Source organism: Bemisia tabaci, chromosome 1 (genome assembly GCF_918797505.1).
Source record: "Bemisia tabaci chromosome 1, PGI_BMITA_v3".
Taxonomy (NCBI): Eukaryota; Metazoa; Arthropoda; class Insecta; order Hemiptera; family Aleyrodidae; genus Bemisia; species Bemisia tabaci.
In genome coordinates this window covers 48498299-48516443 of record NC_092793.1, presented here as the reverse complement: position 1 = coordinate 48516443, position 18145 = coordinate 48498299, and the positions used below count along the sequence as shown (strand labels likewise).

At 37.3% G+C, this 18145-nt stretch overlaps 1 protein-coding gene across 1 annotated transcript in view; it reads right to left on the bottom strand.

Annotated features, from left to right (window-relative positions):
- Positions 1–1372: 1372 nt before the first annotated feature.
- The window catches only part of LOC109038926 (peroxidase), an 89299-nt gene continuing 72526 nt past the window's right edge, over positions 1373–18145 (bottom strand). Inside the window, exons 8-18 of the mRNA XM_019054198.2 lie at positions 14303–14381; positions 13675–13820; positions 12803–12930; positions 11318–11431; positions 10317–10449; positions 9478–9605; positions 8640–8749; positions 6543–6635; positions 5649–5818; positions 5077–5185; positions 1373–4351 (exon numbers count right to left, since the gene is read on the bottom strand). Of these exons, the coding sequence (XP_018909743.2) occupies positions 4195–4351; positions 5077–5185; positions 5649–5818; positions 6543–6635; positions 8640–8749; positions 9478–9605; positions 10317–10449; positions 11318–11431; positions 12803–12930; positions 13675–13820; positions 14303–14381 (1367 nt within the window). The 3' untranslated portion in view covers positions 1373–4194. The remainder of the gene's footprint in view (positions 4352–5076; positions 5186–5648; positions 5819–6542; positions 6636–8639; positions 8750–9477; positions 9606–10316; positions 10450–11317; positions 11432–12802; positions 12931–13674; positions 13821–14302; positions 14382–18145) is intronic.

Here is an 18145-nt window from a genome sequence, read left to right as displayed (position 1 = left end):
TTTGACTGCCAAAGAGGAAAATAAACATAAGTATATCAATGGCTAAAATCGAAAAATTAGTACTTTACATTGTGCGACTTCACTCATGTCTTTTTTTTAAAATTGTATTTATGGAAAACCATGCAACAGTTTTTATTGACATTTTTTGTGAGTTTTTCCTTTCATTCTAAGGAAAAAGTTACAGATAATTGCAAGAAAATATGTGGATTAGTTTTCATGGAAGAAAATAAAACATAATCGGAGATACTTAACGTTGTACTTGAGGTATGTATTTTCCGCATTTAGCCATCGACATCCGAAAAGTTCATTTCCGCCAAAAAATTCAATATTCTTGATACATGCTAAAAGTTTTTGATAATTAATTCTTTCAACTTTAGATCCATCTGCATTGTGAAACTATAAGAGCGGCAGATATAAAGTGTAATACTTGGTCACAATGAAAAATGACCTTTCCCTTCAAACTTCCCTTGCTTTCTTTTTTCTCCTCATAAAGCGTTGTGCAATAATTCTCCCCGCCTCGATAAAGTTTAATTGAAGTCCAACTCTTGAATAAAATGAAGGAGGAGACGTTGCGTAAAGTGTAGGTAATTAAATTCAAGCGTTTCTTTTCTCACACCCACCTGTTTACAAAAATATCGACGGTGAAACTTCCAAACGACATATTATCTCGGCTCTAGACGTTGTAGACATTCTGTCATATTTTATTTTTTTCAAAGAAAAACTACTCAACGGCAATTCTTAAAAACTGCCGTGCTTTTCTTTCCAGTGCAAAGAAAATTTTGTGTTGATTTTTTCTCCCGAGACTTAAAAGCACCGCGAAGAGAGAGTGCGCTGCCTTGCTAAGGGAAAACGCCGTATGAACCTTCAGGCGTTGCCAAATTTCTTTTGATAAAGCGCGAATTTCCTGTTAAACTTTTAAATATTTTCCTCCAATTTTTCAGATAATTTTGTTCGCAACCTCACCTGAACATTCTGAAAATTTAAAGGAAAAATACTAATAACTTTCCTCATAAAGTAACATTTTATCGAAGGAAATTTGGCAACTCTCGAATGTTCATGCTGCGTTCTTCCTTAGCACGGCACGGTGGTTCGGGAGTTTCGCAGTCGATGTGCAATATCTTTTAGTGATAAAATGTCATTTGAGTATTCGCCAAAAAATTGAATTCGATCAATCATCCATGAAAAATGAGTCACCCTATGACTTATCTCTTCTCGTATAATTTTAGATACGGCCGACTTGTTCTTTTTGACGAAGTGAAAACTCACTCATATTTCAAGTAAGAATGAGTAGAAAGAAAATAAATAATATTAAAAAAAGTTTACAAAATGCTTGATATGGGGACAGGTACTTTTTTAAAGATCAAATCAAGTATTTGTTGTAAAAAAGAAATGCAAAATAAATTTATTCGGTATATTTTTTTAGCATGAACAATGACAAGTGACTTTTACGCAAATCTCAATAATGACAAAAAATATAGGTAACTTGAAACAAAATGATGTCGCGTATTCCATAAAATCACCGTCCACACATGTAAAATCGACAGCCTTATACATGACGCTGCTGAATGCGTCATGCACGATTTTTATTTATGGCTACATGCATTGTGGTTTGGTTTTATGCACTGTTAATCAAACTGAGAAGACATAATGATATGAACTTAGTACTGATACATTTGATCGTCGTGTGACAATGTGTGATAGATGAGCTCCTCAGCATTATTCTCCACACACGCTGTTTCTTGATTATTCGCACACTTCTACAATGCTAGCATAAATAGGGAAAACGATGAGTTCCAATCATTTACTATAGTGTGGATTGGATTACTAGCGCAGTATCATAATACCGTAGAAAATCCAAAAGTTGATAAAATTGGTTGAATAGTTTACATGGTGTTTAAATATTACGGTAAATGAGTTTGCTGAGTTCTTTATTTTGTGATTTTGAGGATGATGGGTTTAAAGTTAAAAAATTACGGCGACGTGTATGATTTAGAAAAATATAGGTACATAGGGGGTTCAAATTGAATATTGGTGCTCTATTTCGGGCAAGTCACGTTTTGAAACTCTTCCTGGAAATCACCAATACCTTCCCTATAATTTGTTTAAAACTGTTGCCCAACAAATTCACTTATCGGAAATTTTTACTAAATCCTTCAAGTGATGGTAAATCACAGTGAACAATTTGTTAAATACACGTATGACCTGTTGAAGTGTTGATATTTTACGTCCCGTTGGTGTAATTTCCAGGCTTTTAATCGGTCAGTCCGCGGACTGGCTGTCCAGTGTCCAGCTCACGGAATGGGCAAGAACATCAGCCAGCCAGTCCACGGTCAGGACAAAAAAGTTGTACGCAGTCTCCGGACTCTGGGAAATTTCACCAACGAAGTGTAACAGATGTATGACATTCATTCTTCGCTGAATTTTCCTTTCATACTTGAAGCAAAGAAAACATATAAAAGTACAAAATTTCCTACGAACGTCAGGACTCTACTGTATACAGCAAATAATAAAGCACTGCAGTCATTAAAATGGCGCAACAATCATGAGCATACAGCTATTGCATATTATGTATACGTCGCATGTGGCAGATCACAATAAACTCAAAGTTTGACTGTACAAAAATAGAGCCTCTGGGAAACATACAGGTAAGGGTGGTCAAAATTGGAACATTTTCAAATTTCAAAAAGAATTTATAATTAAAATGTTGCACTTTGCCCTAAAATTGAAGTCTTCAAAATTTGAGAAGCTTAAGACTCCTCGAATGCGAGTATCGACTAAATAATTCCTTGAGTTATTGCCACTTTTGAGCTTTAATTGAGTGTTTTTTTTCAAATTTTCGGGTGAGCTTTAACCTTCAAGTATCTAATAAATTGATATTTCTATGAACAAGAGCAAATAGGCTAATGTAAAAACACCCAAATGTTATTTTAAGCGTATTTCATATGGGCATAGAAACAGTGATTAGATGCCACAGGAAAAAAATTAACAATTCAACCCACAGTTCTTAAATCAAACCGATCAGCCTGCCTTAACACAATAAATTAAGCTCTCTTTCTATGTATGACAGAAAAACAATTTTTCCCTCGTACAGAATGAAATCATATTTTCTTTTTCTTGTTCTAAAGGCCTAGGATGTTTTAATCAGTCGATTTCACTCAATAATTTATTTCTTCACGACTTGAGCTACTAAAAAAGTTGATAAGATCTAAAAGATAGATATTAAAACATTAGGAAAAGAAATTGTCTAAAATGGTACATAAATGCAAATATGGCAACTAAAATTTCAAGATTCTCCGCCGCATTTTGATTTTAACTTATTGCACTGATACGCACAGGATTTTTGTAATTTTAAGCATAACCAGGTTTGATAAATAAAAAAAAGAAGGAAAAAAGAGCTTTTTGCTGAATCATATAGCTGCTATCCACCTTTCTGACAAAGCTGAGCGAAAAATATAGAAGGACTGTCGGGTCAATGCAAAAGTTATCTTTTATGGGAAGTCTGAGCAGATATTCCATGGTTCATGCAAACTCTTGTAGATGTCAAAACTTGTTAAAGCTCTTAAATGCTTTTCATAATTTTTCTCTGATAATTGATTGGGCGTCTGGAAATTTGTTCATTCAAATTGGTGACGGAATCAGGGAAGAAAAAAAAAAGCGGAGGGGTCAAATTGGTGCGAAAATTAGTTCTTTACATCGAGAAATTGTTTTTGCTTCGCTTTGTAGCGCAAAGTTTGAAAATAATTTTGAGCATTTTCCAAAATTCTAGCCAGCTTTTGACTTTTCGACGCGATCAAATTTTTGCTCCGAGCTAAATATGGTAAGGTCAAATTGTTACTCCGCAGCTTAATTTCCTTTCTACCCGACTCTGTCACGTTTTGATTGAACATTGGTGATCCTCGCAATGTATCGAGTCCTTGCTTTATTTGGCGAGTCAAAAAGCACAACTTTTGGGAAAAAGTTTACGCAGCGGAGAGTCTCACCCGCAAGGTTTATGGCTATAAAATCGTCGTGGTCGTTAATATTCGGACCGACAAAATAGAAATGAAAAAAAAAAAATCATGTGCGAGAGCAACGATATTTTGGCCAGGCAAGCGGAGATCTTGAGGCAGTATTTACAGTACTTAAAAACGACAGAGAAAACTACATAATTTGTACACAATTTCAAAGGTCTAAGGTAGCCACGAGTGAGATCTACTATTTGGCCAGGAATGGGTCGAAAGCAGACTGATCGAAGCTACTCACGAAATCGAAGTGGGAGGAAAGTGGTATCGAAGGGTTGCTAGGTGTGTCAGCCCACTTTGAGAGGTCGATACGTGGTATCATCGCACTTCTGCATGGAACTCGCGGATTTCTGTCAGGAAAGTAATGAAAAAACATTTAAAAAACTATGAAAAAGAAAAAAATATACTCCTAAACTACTTCTTCAGAATCAAAGTAATGTGGATTAAGGGTATAACTTTCCGAGAGAAAGGCGTGCAACATACACAGATTATGTTCTTCTACGTGCGATGCTTAGTATTAGGTATTCACTTACGTTAATTTTCTTGATTTCTTGAATGGGCTTTAAAACGATTACCTGATCTTCCTCTTCAATGAGGATTTTCCTCCGATATATTTTCTACAAATGGCGACAGGACGCAAACATTTTTTAGACGGAGCTAGATGGTTATTTTACTATTCTGCGTCTAATTTGATACGACACTTCGAGACTAAAATACTCGTAATAGAGGAAAATAGTTGCTTCGACCATAATTATTCTTTAGAAAGATCTGCTGTTCGCTGCATCACATAGTTACAACCAATGAAAGAAACAGTTGTAGAAACGTTCTGGGACTAATTTGTCTCGATCTCAGCCCAGTGCAAACTCCTGATTTTCCGTCTTCAAGCTTGGAAAGGTCATGAAAACCTTTTCAAAATCGAATTCACAAGCCACTTTTGTTTACCCGGCCGGGCGGATTAGAGTAGTTAAAATTTAAACAAATCGTATATTAATGTCATGGTGAGATATGTGATAAAGTCAAGGTATCGTGTAATTAGATGTTTGCGAAAAATTAAGTTTAAAGATCTCATACTTACATATCATGGTCTGGTAATACCATTGGGTAAATTTGTATGGTATCGATCAGATCAGTATTATCACAAATGACCCTAGAAAGTTTACTTTTTCTAATTTCATTTAATTGATCTGAAAAAAGAGTTAAAACAGATATTCTTAGTTCACGTGTTAGGAAAGTCATCTCTTCACTTAATAGTACATTTTGAGAGGAAATGTTTTTTTTAAAAAAATTCTTTTCTCAATAATGGAATGAATATTTCAAGGATTCATTGATCTTTTGAGTAAACTCACAGCTATTGCCATCTCGACTCACATTGCAAACAAGTGGTAAGTCCTGATATTCTTTTTTGGAACTTGGTTGATGCAACTTGAATTGCACTACTTAATTCGAATAGAAAATCTCCATTTTTTAATTTTTCTCTACGTTAGAATTTACTCAGAAAATTCGCTTTATTTCGATAAATTAATCAAATCACATGCGAATGAATACAAAAAATGCAAGTTGTATGACTTTTTTATTACGATGGCTATAATTATTTGGTGTCTAATAAACTGAGAGGTATCTTCTAAGAGTAAGGGAAGGAGTGATTACCTAAAGTAAAAGACGAGGGTTGATTTGGTAGCTCGTACCAAAAGCGGTCCCCCCTGCGAATGTAGTTGAGCTGTGTTGCAATGATACATGCAAAAGTAGGGCCCACCATGCTACCAGGCAAAGGCCGCTCTGAAACACCTCCGGACCAAAGATCTACATCTTCTGGGTGTCTGAAATGACGAAGTAAATCAAAGCGCGTGAGGTTACGCGAATGGCAAAGTTAAACTGTAAAGGTTATTTAAACTTGATGGCGATGATAATCTACCAACATGAATAACACATTAAAGTGGAGGTACATATTTTCATTCTAGAGTATAGCTGCGAAATACATTGTTGGTCGACCGTTCGAAAATAGAGAGGAACTTCCAAAATATATGTAGTATATCCTAGGTATATTCTGAACGGTATCCTCGAGAGCACTGTCAAAGTAGGGCTAAGAAAATGATTCCAAATTGAAAAAGTGTACGTTTCTTATGAAAGAAAACTTTAAAAATTTTACCTCGTCCGTCTCAAATTTGGAGACTCATACTGATGGGTGGCGGTAGCCACCTCCGGACAAAGACCGTTCTTTACCCCTTTAAATGTGAAAGCTTCCTAAGGGGGTTTTATGGTTTATTTTTATGCTATCGCTGATGAGAGATGATTTTGTATTTTTGTATAGAATGCTAAACATTTAGTGTTGTGTTATTCTATTGGAACTAGGAGGCTACAACCCCTGATTGCTCCGCGATCGAACCCCCCGAGACGATTCGCGCCTGAGGCGTTATGCGTCACGCGTTATTTCTATATTTCATATTATAGAGTGTGATACGTAATGCAAAAGCCGGTTATCTATATTTGATAGAGAACGGAATAAGTGCAAAATGTAAAACAACAGTTTGAGAGTATACTTACTCATAAATTGACTGATATCGATAGACAGTCGAATTAGACATTGTACCTAACAATTCCTCAAATGTGTTGGCATCTGGTAAACCGCAAAGTTTCCTGGAGAAAAAAGGAACTAATTTTATACAGCAGAAAAATAAAATTATAATCATTGGTCATATTGACCGTCCTAAAATTATCTTCGAAAAGTATTGCCAAAAACTGCTTTCCAGAAGTAAGTAGTTTTATAATCCTCGGTGTTGATAAAAACGGACATTTATCTATTTAGATTTCTCCATTCATTTAACAAAAAATTATCAAGGTCTGCTTTTTGCTTCGCAAAATCAATTACATCTGGTTTCAGTCTGAACACCAACTTTGCACTCAAGCTTGTGACATTTTTGAGTGTTAAAGAAACCTGAGAAATCAGCCATCATCCGACACGTATAAAAATGCTATAAGCGAAGGAATAATTTGCATGCACTGATGAAAGAAAATACGAAACTAAGATTTGATCGGCCTGTAAAAATATTGCATTTAACACGCACTGCCGTTATTTGGAATGGAAAGTCGGTTACAGTCGTTCAATTTTTCCTGACTTATTTTGCCAGAAGATCTTGTATGCGTTTTAACTTGTAGCTCTTACCTTGTATTGAATTTTAAGTGCCTCATACGAGGGTCATCCAAAAAGTAAGGTTCCCTACCTTGTATCTTCCGAACGAAAAGAGATAAATCAAATCGGTAAAAACGTACATATTAGGCATACTCTAAGCTTTAAAACAAGCGCAAGTTTTTGAAAATCGGTTGAGGACTTTGCGAGAAAACTCAATTTTACTGAGACGACCTCCCGTCGTCGCGTGCCCACCTCCGAGGTCAGGATGCGCGGAGACTCCCTTACTTCAGACTCGGCTTATCGCCTCTAAACATCAAATCGAAAAGGAATTTAAAAGATTTTATCAAGTAGGCCTTACCTTACTTTTTGAGATAGTCTCCGCATCTTTTTTGACATTTCTGGTATCATTACAGCAGCTCTTTCATGCCTTCCGCGTAAAAGGTCTCGTCTTGGCTCCAAAACCAGTCATTGCCAGCGATCTGCACCTCTAAATCGGTTGGAAATCGCTTTCCACAGTGGGAGTTTTTCATCTCAGGAATAGATGAAAGTCACCTGAGGCTAAATTAAGAGAGTACGGAGGATTGGGGAAAAATTTTATCACGGTAAGCAACTGATTTGGAAGTGGAGATCGCTGGCAATGACTGGTTTTGGAGCCAAGACGAGACCTTTTACGCGGAAGGCATGAAAGAGCTGCTGTAATGATACCAGAAATGTCAAAAAAGATGCGGAGACTATCTCAAAAAGTAAGGTAAGGCCTACTTGATAAAATCTTTTAAATTCCTTTTCGATTTGATGTTTAGAGGCGATAAGCCGAGTCTGAAGTAAGGGAGTCTCCGCGCATCCTGACCTCGGAGGTGGGCACGCGACGACGGGAGGTCGTCTCAGTAAAATTGAGTTTTCTCGCAAAGTCCTCAACCGATTTTCAAAAACTTGCGCTTGTTTTAAAGCTTAGAGTATGCCTAATATGTACGTTTTTACCGATTTGATTTATCTCTTTTCGTTCGGAAGATACAAGGTAGGGAACCTTACTTTTTGGATGACCCTCGTAGATTTCCGGAAGCACCTAAAACTTTAACTAGTTGAATGATTGATAAACATACAGAGAGGAACTGAGATAGTGTATTATTAACACCGACTTATGGTTTTCTAGTTAAGACCGTATTGCAGACTGGCGTATAAAAGAAACACAGCATGAACAATTTCCTTCGGTTCGTGTCGAAAAAATGGAAACAATTAAACGAAAAGATATGCACGCAATCGCATGACATTCAAAAACTACAGAGGTGCACTCACAGTAGTTTTACCGGTCATTGCCCTCAAGTTGCCCCCGTTTTTGCCCTCGTGCTTCAACATATACTTTATTGCATTCCTCACTCCTAAGGTCATTACCTAGGTTTAATTTTAATACACGATGGCATGGAGGAATCTTTTAATCACAGGAATCGATGCATTCCTGACTTGCGGACGAGCGAGTAGAGTAATTGAGTACTGGGACTCGACTTATTATTTACCTGAATTGCATGTAACCAGGAATGCCGAATTCTCGGCCTCTTTGCATATTGAATGCCACCAGATCCAATCCGAAGCGATTGCCTGGCTTTTTGAGCAAATGATTTGTCACCTGAGGGTAAAGATAATAACAGATTTAATTCACTGAGGTATCCGCATATGCAATGATTTGATGGGGAATCATAATTTGTGACTCAACGCGACACTTTTAAGATAGGTATTTGACTTGGAACTATGAGAACAGGCATTTAAAAAGTTTATAACCGACTTAATATGGTTTTGGAAACAACTGAGACCATTTGAAAATCTTCTTTTCTGAAAAAAAAGATGACCTATTTGACCCAAGTTACTTGACTTCCCATTTTTCATCCTACTCCTATTATCCACCTTTCTCTCAATTTCCGTGAAACTTTTCAACACCAAAATTCCTGTACACATACTATATGAAATGCACACTGGTTTCTGAAGTCTGGAGAACATTGATTGCATCAACCACCAGAATAAATTTTTCATAACCACGCATGTATTGTCAATCCGTGGCCTAACTACTTACACCTCTCACCGCACAATCTTCACCTGAAGAGACAGGTGCAGCTCGTTCCAGTTTTTTGTTTTTTTTTTTTTTTTTTTTTAAAGAAAACAAGGGAAGAATTTCATCCCTTGAAATTTTAAGAAATATATTAAATTTTTATAATTTGAAAAAGGTGACGTAAATAAAATGAAAATAAAGCAAAACATGAGGATTAGTGAATTAACATGTCATCCCATAGCAGTTTGCCTCCTCTGGCTGTAATGTGCCCTATTGCTTTTACTGTCAATGTTCGTTTACTTAAAGATTACCTCTTGTGTGATGGAATCATCCATTGCTTGAGCTACTTGGTTCATAAGTCCCATCAGGTATTCGTCCATGACACCTGCTCTGTAGAGATCGTATGGACGTCTGATCAAGTCTGATAACCGTTTTGACGCTACACAACGAGACAAAGAAATTGAGAGACACAATTAAGGCAAATTAGAGCTCTCAAAATAGGGTTTACAGCACGCTCCGAATTTATTTAGACTTTCCTCTTCGACTTTTCACCAGCATGCAGGTTAAGGTTACCTAAATAGTTTTTGACATTTTTTTTTTCTTTTTTTCTGTAATTAAAAGTAACCTACTTACCTCATGAAATCAAAACTGCCAAATAAGGTGAACAAAATGAAGGTAGATTCTCTTTAGTTGTATTTCAGATAGTAATGACAGAAAATAATCCCATTTTGGTTGATACCTAAACAGCGCTGGTTGCAATATAAGTCACGATCATATGGCCTTTGCGCTAAGTGTTGTGTTTGTTGCCCATCTACTGATTGAAGGGGCTCTTCTAACTGTTTGCTGCAGTTCTTGCGAGTCCGTTGTTACAAGCAGGTCAAGCATCGTCAGGTCATTTCTATATATTGATTAATTTCATTACGAATGCAATTTTTAGTTTTTATCAGTGATTTGCTCTCGGTTTTTTCCGTGTTCTAATTTTACTCTAATTTTTCAATTTTCAAGCGAGTGGGAGTGTATTTTTGACTTTGGCCAGTGGCCCATCAGTATTACTTATACCGGAAATAAAAACTGAAACAAATAAATATTTCTGATAATGTTATATTGCAAGTTATATTGTTTTACGTGCTCAATTATGTCGCAAGAGTACCTATAAATTTGTGTGCTTTGCTCCATCTCTCGACTGCAGTCGGAAGTAGAGAGTGCCCAAATCGGAAGGCGGCTGCTGAGAAGGCGTCCAGGATGTTTGGGTTAATTTCCGGGTCGTAGCCGTCCCAATAACCCTACGAATGAAACAAGTTAGAGTGATATTTTAGGGTAGAATTATTGAGTTTGACTTAATTTAAAATATTGATTCGCGTAGAAATTCTTTTCTTTCTAATTTCTACATGGGCCTCTCACTATAAATAAGTTGAATGAATGCTTATAGTCATGGGTCAGTTACATCTTACCGCCACTAAACCACGGATTATTTCAATGAACGAGTGGCATCTACTGCATTTGGATAATTCGTTCCTTGGCTGACAAAAGATTGTAAGTATACTTTGAGATGAACCCGGTAAAGCATTAAGATATAGGGTTGACAGGGTTAATCGCAAGGTGTACTTAGTTCTTTTTGCTAGGCAAGTAACAAATGTCCCGGAACATACACTGTATCTCTTTTTCATAGGTTTATCACAGTTCTCCCATAACATAAGCAATAAGATAAAATAACAGAATTTTAACGGAAATAATGAGTTTATGATCCTCCCCATAAAAAGGAAACACAGCAGAGAAAACCAGAACGCAGAATGAATTCCTCGCTAAGACTTTATATTAATTGATGGCCGACATGCACATAATAGAGGCGTTTAGTGCAGAGCAATTTCTGGATCATCATATTAATTGAGGACTAATAAGAATCTTTTCACTCTTATATTACTAGGAATGCAACTATTTGGCAAACAATAAAAAATCAGAACTGACAGGTTCGAGATCACAAAACTGAATTGTAAGAGAATGTAATGAATTGTAAAATTGAAAGAGAGACGCAAACTTTAAGTTTCTCAGCCATGAGTATTAAATGACGCTCGGTTCGCATTTCCATCAGTACTCCAGCTTACATTTCGGAAACTAAATTGCAATAGATTATGCAGTTAGCCAAGTACTTACCTCTTTCTCAGTAAGGAGATTGAATTTCTCCATCACTTCTTTTCCTAGGATTATTGGGAGGAATTCATTGTATGTGATGTGCTGGATTTCGGCAATCACAATCCTCCGCGCCTCCTGGAAAAATGAAGTAAAATAAATAATTAATTAGTAATAAGAAATAAGTAAGTAAGTAAGTAAGTAAGTAATAATAAGTAATAAAAGTAAATAATTAATGAGTAATCAAATAAGTTAGTTAAAATGAAGTAAAAGTATTATTTTAACAATCGACTGGAGAAAATGACCTACTTTATCAGGATGGGTTATACACCCTCAGCTGTTAATAGAGAAACTTTTTAAATAGTAGTCGTCCAATAACTTTTGTATGCTTATTTATTTATTTTTATTTTTCATCCTTTTTCCTCTCCTCATTCAACATATGTATCGAAAAATTACATTAATTTATGACGTGAATGCCCGAATTTGCTTCAACATCTAATAAAAAAAATTACAAGGAAACTTTCTTTTCCCCCGGTCTCTAATTGTTTTCTCTTTTCTACTGTTTTTACTTTGAAAAATAATCAAAAAATTTTTGGCTTCTTCTTGATTTAAGATTTGAAAAGGCGAGCCATGGAAAAAGAAGGTTAAAATTTATTTTATATTCTGATATTTTTGATTAACAATGAATTGGTGGTCTTGAGTACAGGGCCGGATTCACCCACTTGCCGTCCATGGGCCGCCTGTATTTTGCCGCCTCCTTCTCATTCGTTTTGAAACATCAATAAAAACCATCAAGTGAACGTGCCGGAGGAGGAGGGGTGCATAAGACGCGTTTACCTGCTTGTGTTGGATACATTTCAAAAGTTGCAAAATTTCACGGAGCTTGACGCGAAAGTTAAGTTCCGTAAACCTATCTGTGGACACGGTCCTCCATTTATAAGAAATGAGCCAAAAAATTATGAAAGAACAAACATAAATGTAGTTTAATAATTTTAACTTCCACCGCTGCGCCGCGCTGATCGCCCTGTGTTTGGCGCAATGCGCGAAGTATTCCTGCAGTCTTGTAGGCGCTATGCGTTTCACGCCAACCGCTCCTGACTGCACTGTGTTTGACGCGATGCGTGAAGTATTCATGCAGTCTTGTAGGCGCTAATATGTGTTACATGCCGACCGCCGCGCCGAGGGCTTGTCCTCTTCATCTCAAGTCCTCGTCATCATTCCTCTCCGCGCTGAGCTCCAGGCCAAATTGCGTGTTTAGTTTTCTCTTAACTCGACTAATTAAAGATACTGTCTTTTGCATCACCGAAAAACGACAAAATTAGAAATTCCTATACTCTCAGAAAAAGAGATTTTGTTTCCTTTTCTTATTGATAATTTTTTTTTTTCTGAATCCGATTTTTTTTATACCTACATTAAAAAAAAATTGCAAAATTTGCCGCCATGGGCCGCGGCCCATATGGCCACCCCCTTAATCCGGCCATGTTTGAGTGAAACCACGAAAAGTCATACCTGGTACAGAGTCTCGTCATCCCAGTGTGGATTAACATCTGCCAAGCCACGAGCAATCTTGTTGTGTTCCCTGGCCATTAGAGTATGCATGCATGTTAGCACAAGTTGCTCATTCACCCGAATTTCACCTGAAAGTAGAAGAAAAAAACCTTTTCAGCTAAACTGGCTTTAGATGGCTTTTAGAAAAGCTATAAGAAATTTATCTCAGATTCACGTTTAATATTTTAAGCTCTTTTAATTGGGATTCCTTTTCTTTATTTCACCTCAAGCCTGAGTTTAAAATGTTTTCCTTCTTCTCTACTTTTGCAGGTCTCATTTAAAATGAAAAACATATAATCTTTCCATTAGCAGTGTATCTTCTTCACAGAAGTCCGGAATGGAGTTTCAGGCATTCTGAAGTAGGGGGAATAAGGCAATAAGGGAGAGTATTCGATAGACAAACGGAGGAGCAAATTAAGTCTCTGAAGAGTCGTACATATTTCTACTGAAGGTAAAATCGGATTTAAGTTCTTGATTTAAACTTCTTGAAGAAAAACAAAATTCGGTCAGAGTTTTGCGAGAGTCATCTTGAAATTACCTAACGTAAGACGTTAACGTTATTAACGTTTTACGTAAGACATTGAGCGCTCTGTTTGTGCATATGAATCTCCATTTCTTCTGATGATCTGAAGGAGATTTGAAGTCAAGGCGGTTTGAGAGAGAGACCTTATTTGACCATGGACGGAACCTTCAAAAAATTAAAAAAAAATTTACTCCACATGGTCTAGAAATGCTCTTGCGCATGTTGGCTTGGCACTACCTGCTTGGACCGCGTAAGTATGTCCCGACCCCGTCGGTAGATTGATCCATTAAATATTAAATTAAACATTTACCGGCTTCGAAGCAAAATTGTGTACTATTCAGTCGGGTGCAGCCCTCGTCAGGATAATCAATCTTTGGCGGAAGAAGATCTTTGAGTCCAAATTCGTCAAATGCAGGGTTCATTCGCAACAGCCCTCCAACTCCCATTCGAAGATGCCTGTAATGAATTGTAATAGTCGTCATTATATCCTTGCCACAGAAAAGGAGTACATATCGATATTATAAAACAATGAAAATGATGTAATATTATAATATGTGTAATATATACGTCAGTGGCGTGGCGTGCTTAGCAATATATCGATTGATTTGCCATTTAAACCCATGAAAAAGGATCGATATGCAGGGTGTTCGCAACGAACATCTTAATAATCGATTATTTACCATTGCTTCAAATGGGGAAATATCGAAAATCGATCATTCACGCCTCGTCACTGATATACATATCATATTTATGTATATTCATGCTGTTTTGATTCATTTTTTAGTATAATATTCCCAAATTATCAAGGCGTTTTCTCCTAAATTACGCAGTAGTACAGTACTTTAAAGTGACTACTTAAGAATTTATTTGCAGATCTAAAACAATATTTTATTTTAGTATAATTGCATTGACAGATTTTTTTCATTACAAACACTGACCTGCCAAATTCTTCGGTAACACCATAAACTGTATTTCCATCGATAACTCCTGTCAAAGTATTGAATGGCACTCGAGAACCTAAAACAGAAAAGACGACAAAAACATTGGGATGAATTAATGTTCTTTCACAGGTATAAAACATCATGAAAATAAATGATTTTAGATTCAGCGAAGATTTTGATTTACTTTTTTTAACGTCAAATATAAGCCAAAGACTTAATCGGTAGAGTATCCATACATACGAGTCGCTGTTATAGCGCTCTTTGGCGCTTTGCGACACCTAATCGCCACAAAGCTCGGTCTTCCCACAGGTTATCAGGGAGTTGACACTCCCTCATCTCACTTAACACCCCCTGTCGCCAACCTCTCACTGGGCGTCCCCTACGCCTCCTCCCAGGAGGAACCCAATCAAGCATCTTTTTTGGCAGCCTCTCTTCCGTCATCCTATTGACATGACCATACCAAACAAGTTGTTTGGTCATGACGTCGAACACGATGTCATTTTCGACTTCCATTATCTGACGCACTCTATCATTACGGACCCGATCTCTCCTAGAAATTCCTGCTGACCTTCTCCAGAAATCCATCTCCGTTGCTCTTAGCATATCCTGTGTCCGTTTCTTCAGCTGCCAAACTTCACATCCGTATGTTAATATACTTTTGACTACAGCGTTGTATATCCTCCTCTTGTTATCTTTGGAAATCCGCTGATCCCAGAGGATTCCATTTAACATCGCTATAGCCTTCCTTGCTAAGGTGTTCCTTTCCCTGATAGCTTGATCCGTCCTTCCATCCTGGGTCAACCGCACTCCCAAGTACTTAAAGTGCTCGCAGCCTTTGATCTGCTGCCCATCCTCCAACTCAATGCTTTGCTGATCACCGCCAAAAGTCATCTTCTCAGATTTGGATATGCTGACTTCCAGACCCCACTTCCGATACTCTTCTACTAGCTTGCGCATCATGTATTCCGCGTCATCTTGATCTTGAGCAACCACCACCTGGTCATCAGCAAAGCACAGAGTAAACAGAGTTTCGAGATCACCCAAGGGGACACCCATACCAGAGCATTTCTTTTTCCATTCTTTCAGCACGCACTCGAGATAAATTTTAAATAATGTTGGCGACAAACAACATCCCTGTTTTAAACCCTTAGTCACATAAAATCCCGCTGACAACCCCCCATGATACTTAATTTTGGTAAAACTCCCTTTATAAAATCGCTTGACAGCATCAATCAACCCCCCGTTAAAATTCGATTTTTCCAAGGCCTCCCAAAGTTTCACCAACGGCACACTGTCATACGCTTTCTGGAGATCCACGAAAATTAAAAGCAGCAGGTAGAGTATCCAATGGCACAAATACTCGTACCACCACGGCCCTTAAGAATATCACATACGAACTTAAGAATGTATCAGTTTAGCACACAAACGAAAAAAGATACAACAGAATACAAAAAGTTAGTGTTACAAAACTACAAGAAAGTTGCAATTGCAAAGACATTCAATCCTCAAATACGGTATGAGGAGTCATGAGAAATATTTCTCAAAACGGAAGTAGTTGACATCAGATATTGCCAAATTCTATTGAAAAACTTATTTGGTTACAAGAGGTCTGTTGTATATACAAAGTCTCTTGAAAATTGTAGGAACTTTGCTTTAAGCCACAGAGATAATTATTTGAATTTTAAACGACAAATCGAGACAAAAAGTTTCTTGTAAAAAAATGTGGCAACAGTTGATGCCATTTTGGTTCTTTCCCGAGAAAAGTGGTCCACTGAAGGACAGCAAATTTGCACGTGCGAATACATAGAAAGTTGCCGTTGAAAAAATCTAGTTCCGCGCATTTTTCAGTATCATGCAGCGATTAATATCACATTAGTCGGTATGCATCTGCGTTGGGTAGGACTGAACTGTGACCCCTGGTCTTGTTGCAATTAGCGCCAGTTTCGTAAGTGCCATTAATCATAGGACAGATTGCAGTGACAACTCAAGTGGGCATCAAAGCTCTTAAGAGCAATGCATTGGCATTTGCACAAGATTCCGTCGAGGCTTCAAATTGAAGCATTTGCGTTTAACGACACGAGGGAACTTACTTTTTTAGTTTTTGAGATGGGCTAAATGGGGACAGAGGGCTGGAGGGGGGCGGGGGGTATAAATTCACCCCTACCCTCTCATGGCCAAGGAATTATCCCCAAAGAAGTCATTTTACGCCGTTCCCAAAAACAGAAACACACGCAATACTGCATTATTACACATCTTTCGTGATATCATAGTATCACTTTGATTGATCACTTTAAGCTTTTTATTGGTAAGTTTGAAATAATAAAAAAGAACTGCAGAGGAATTTCCCGTAAACTGGTGTGGAATAAAATTACAATGACATTTTTGGATTTTGTCACAAAAAGTGCATGAGATACATGTCTTGCGGCACCTCTCAAAATGTTATTCCCCTTTCATCTAGAGACGATACTATCGGATGGGTTTATTTTACATGATGATGAATGAACAACTTGAAAACGGGTCGTAATCTGCATTGTAAGAAAAAAAAAAGCCAAAACAGTTTCTAAGCACGCGCAGGAGAATTCTCGTGTATTTTTGCTGCCGTTGGTCCAAAAGTAACCTTGATTTTCCTGACGCGCATTATTTTTCTAAAACATTAAAATTTTCCATGGAAATTTATTTTTGCGGGAAAATTTCAATTTTCAGGAAAACCACGGTTATGGTAGAACAGTCAGCGGATATATTAAGAACCCAGCGCTAAGAAGGAGCGTAGTGAAACTTCAAAAAGTTGCTACCTTGTGTAACAAGTGAGAAAAATAATACTCAATGGTTTTTTTTTTTTTTCCTTCCCAAGTCACAAATATTCCATGAGTTTGCATCATGCCCACAGAAGCGTGTTACCTAAGTAATTGAAAATGATATGATTCCGGTATGTAAAGTAATCTCCAAGATTTCCGACAAGCAGCTAGGTGACAGTGACAGCCCTATGATACCATAAGATTTAACGTGTCTAAAAGATTGGGAAAACGCTCCGAACACGATTTTTGACGCAAATCACAATCCGCATTCAATATTTTCATCCATCCGAGAATTGAATTAAAACGTGAGTGACAACTGACCAGACACAATGTCCTAAGCCGAGGTGTTCCAAATGGTATTCAGTTTTGGGCATCTTGCCATTAAACCATGAAATACTTGCGCGTCAAAAACATCCGTTGAGGAGAAAATAGAGAATGGGATTTGATACCAACACGGATAATATCGTCACGCCATGAATCGAAACACAGTCAGGATTGCCGAATTATTTTCTCTATTTTATGAACATTCCTGCATGAATCATTTCCGGAAAAACCATGTTCGTTTGACATACGGATACGCAATACATGTAAATATCATGAAATCAGAGAAACGTCCGGTGTTTGAGCGAGTTAATAATTCTCAAGAACTGATTCTTTGTTTCAGCCAGAATTTTTGGTTTAAATAATCGAGTTTGTTTCAGTTGCGACAATGCCAGTCGCACTTGCAATACGCAAATAATTCCATAGCTTGGATCGGAAAGTAAAGTTCATTTTTCAAGAATGCACGAAAAAGCTCCATTGAATATTATATTATCAGTGACGGGCCTCTATGCAAGGTATGCATTAAATCTTCTTTTCCTTTAGGAGCGTAACTCGGCGTTTTCCATGGGAAAACAGTGTTATTTTGTCTAAAAACCTCAAATTTCAACCTGTGTCACTTAAGTCGTTTGAGCACCGGGTAAATATCGTTTTAATTTTTTTTCCTTGCACAAGGCTTCTAATCTATCCACACATCAACATTTAAGACCACGACCTCCTTCGAATT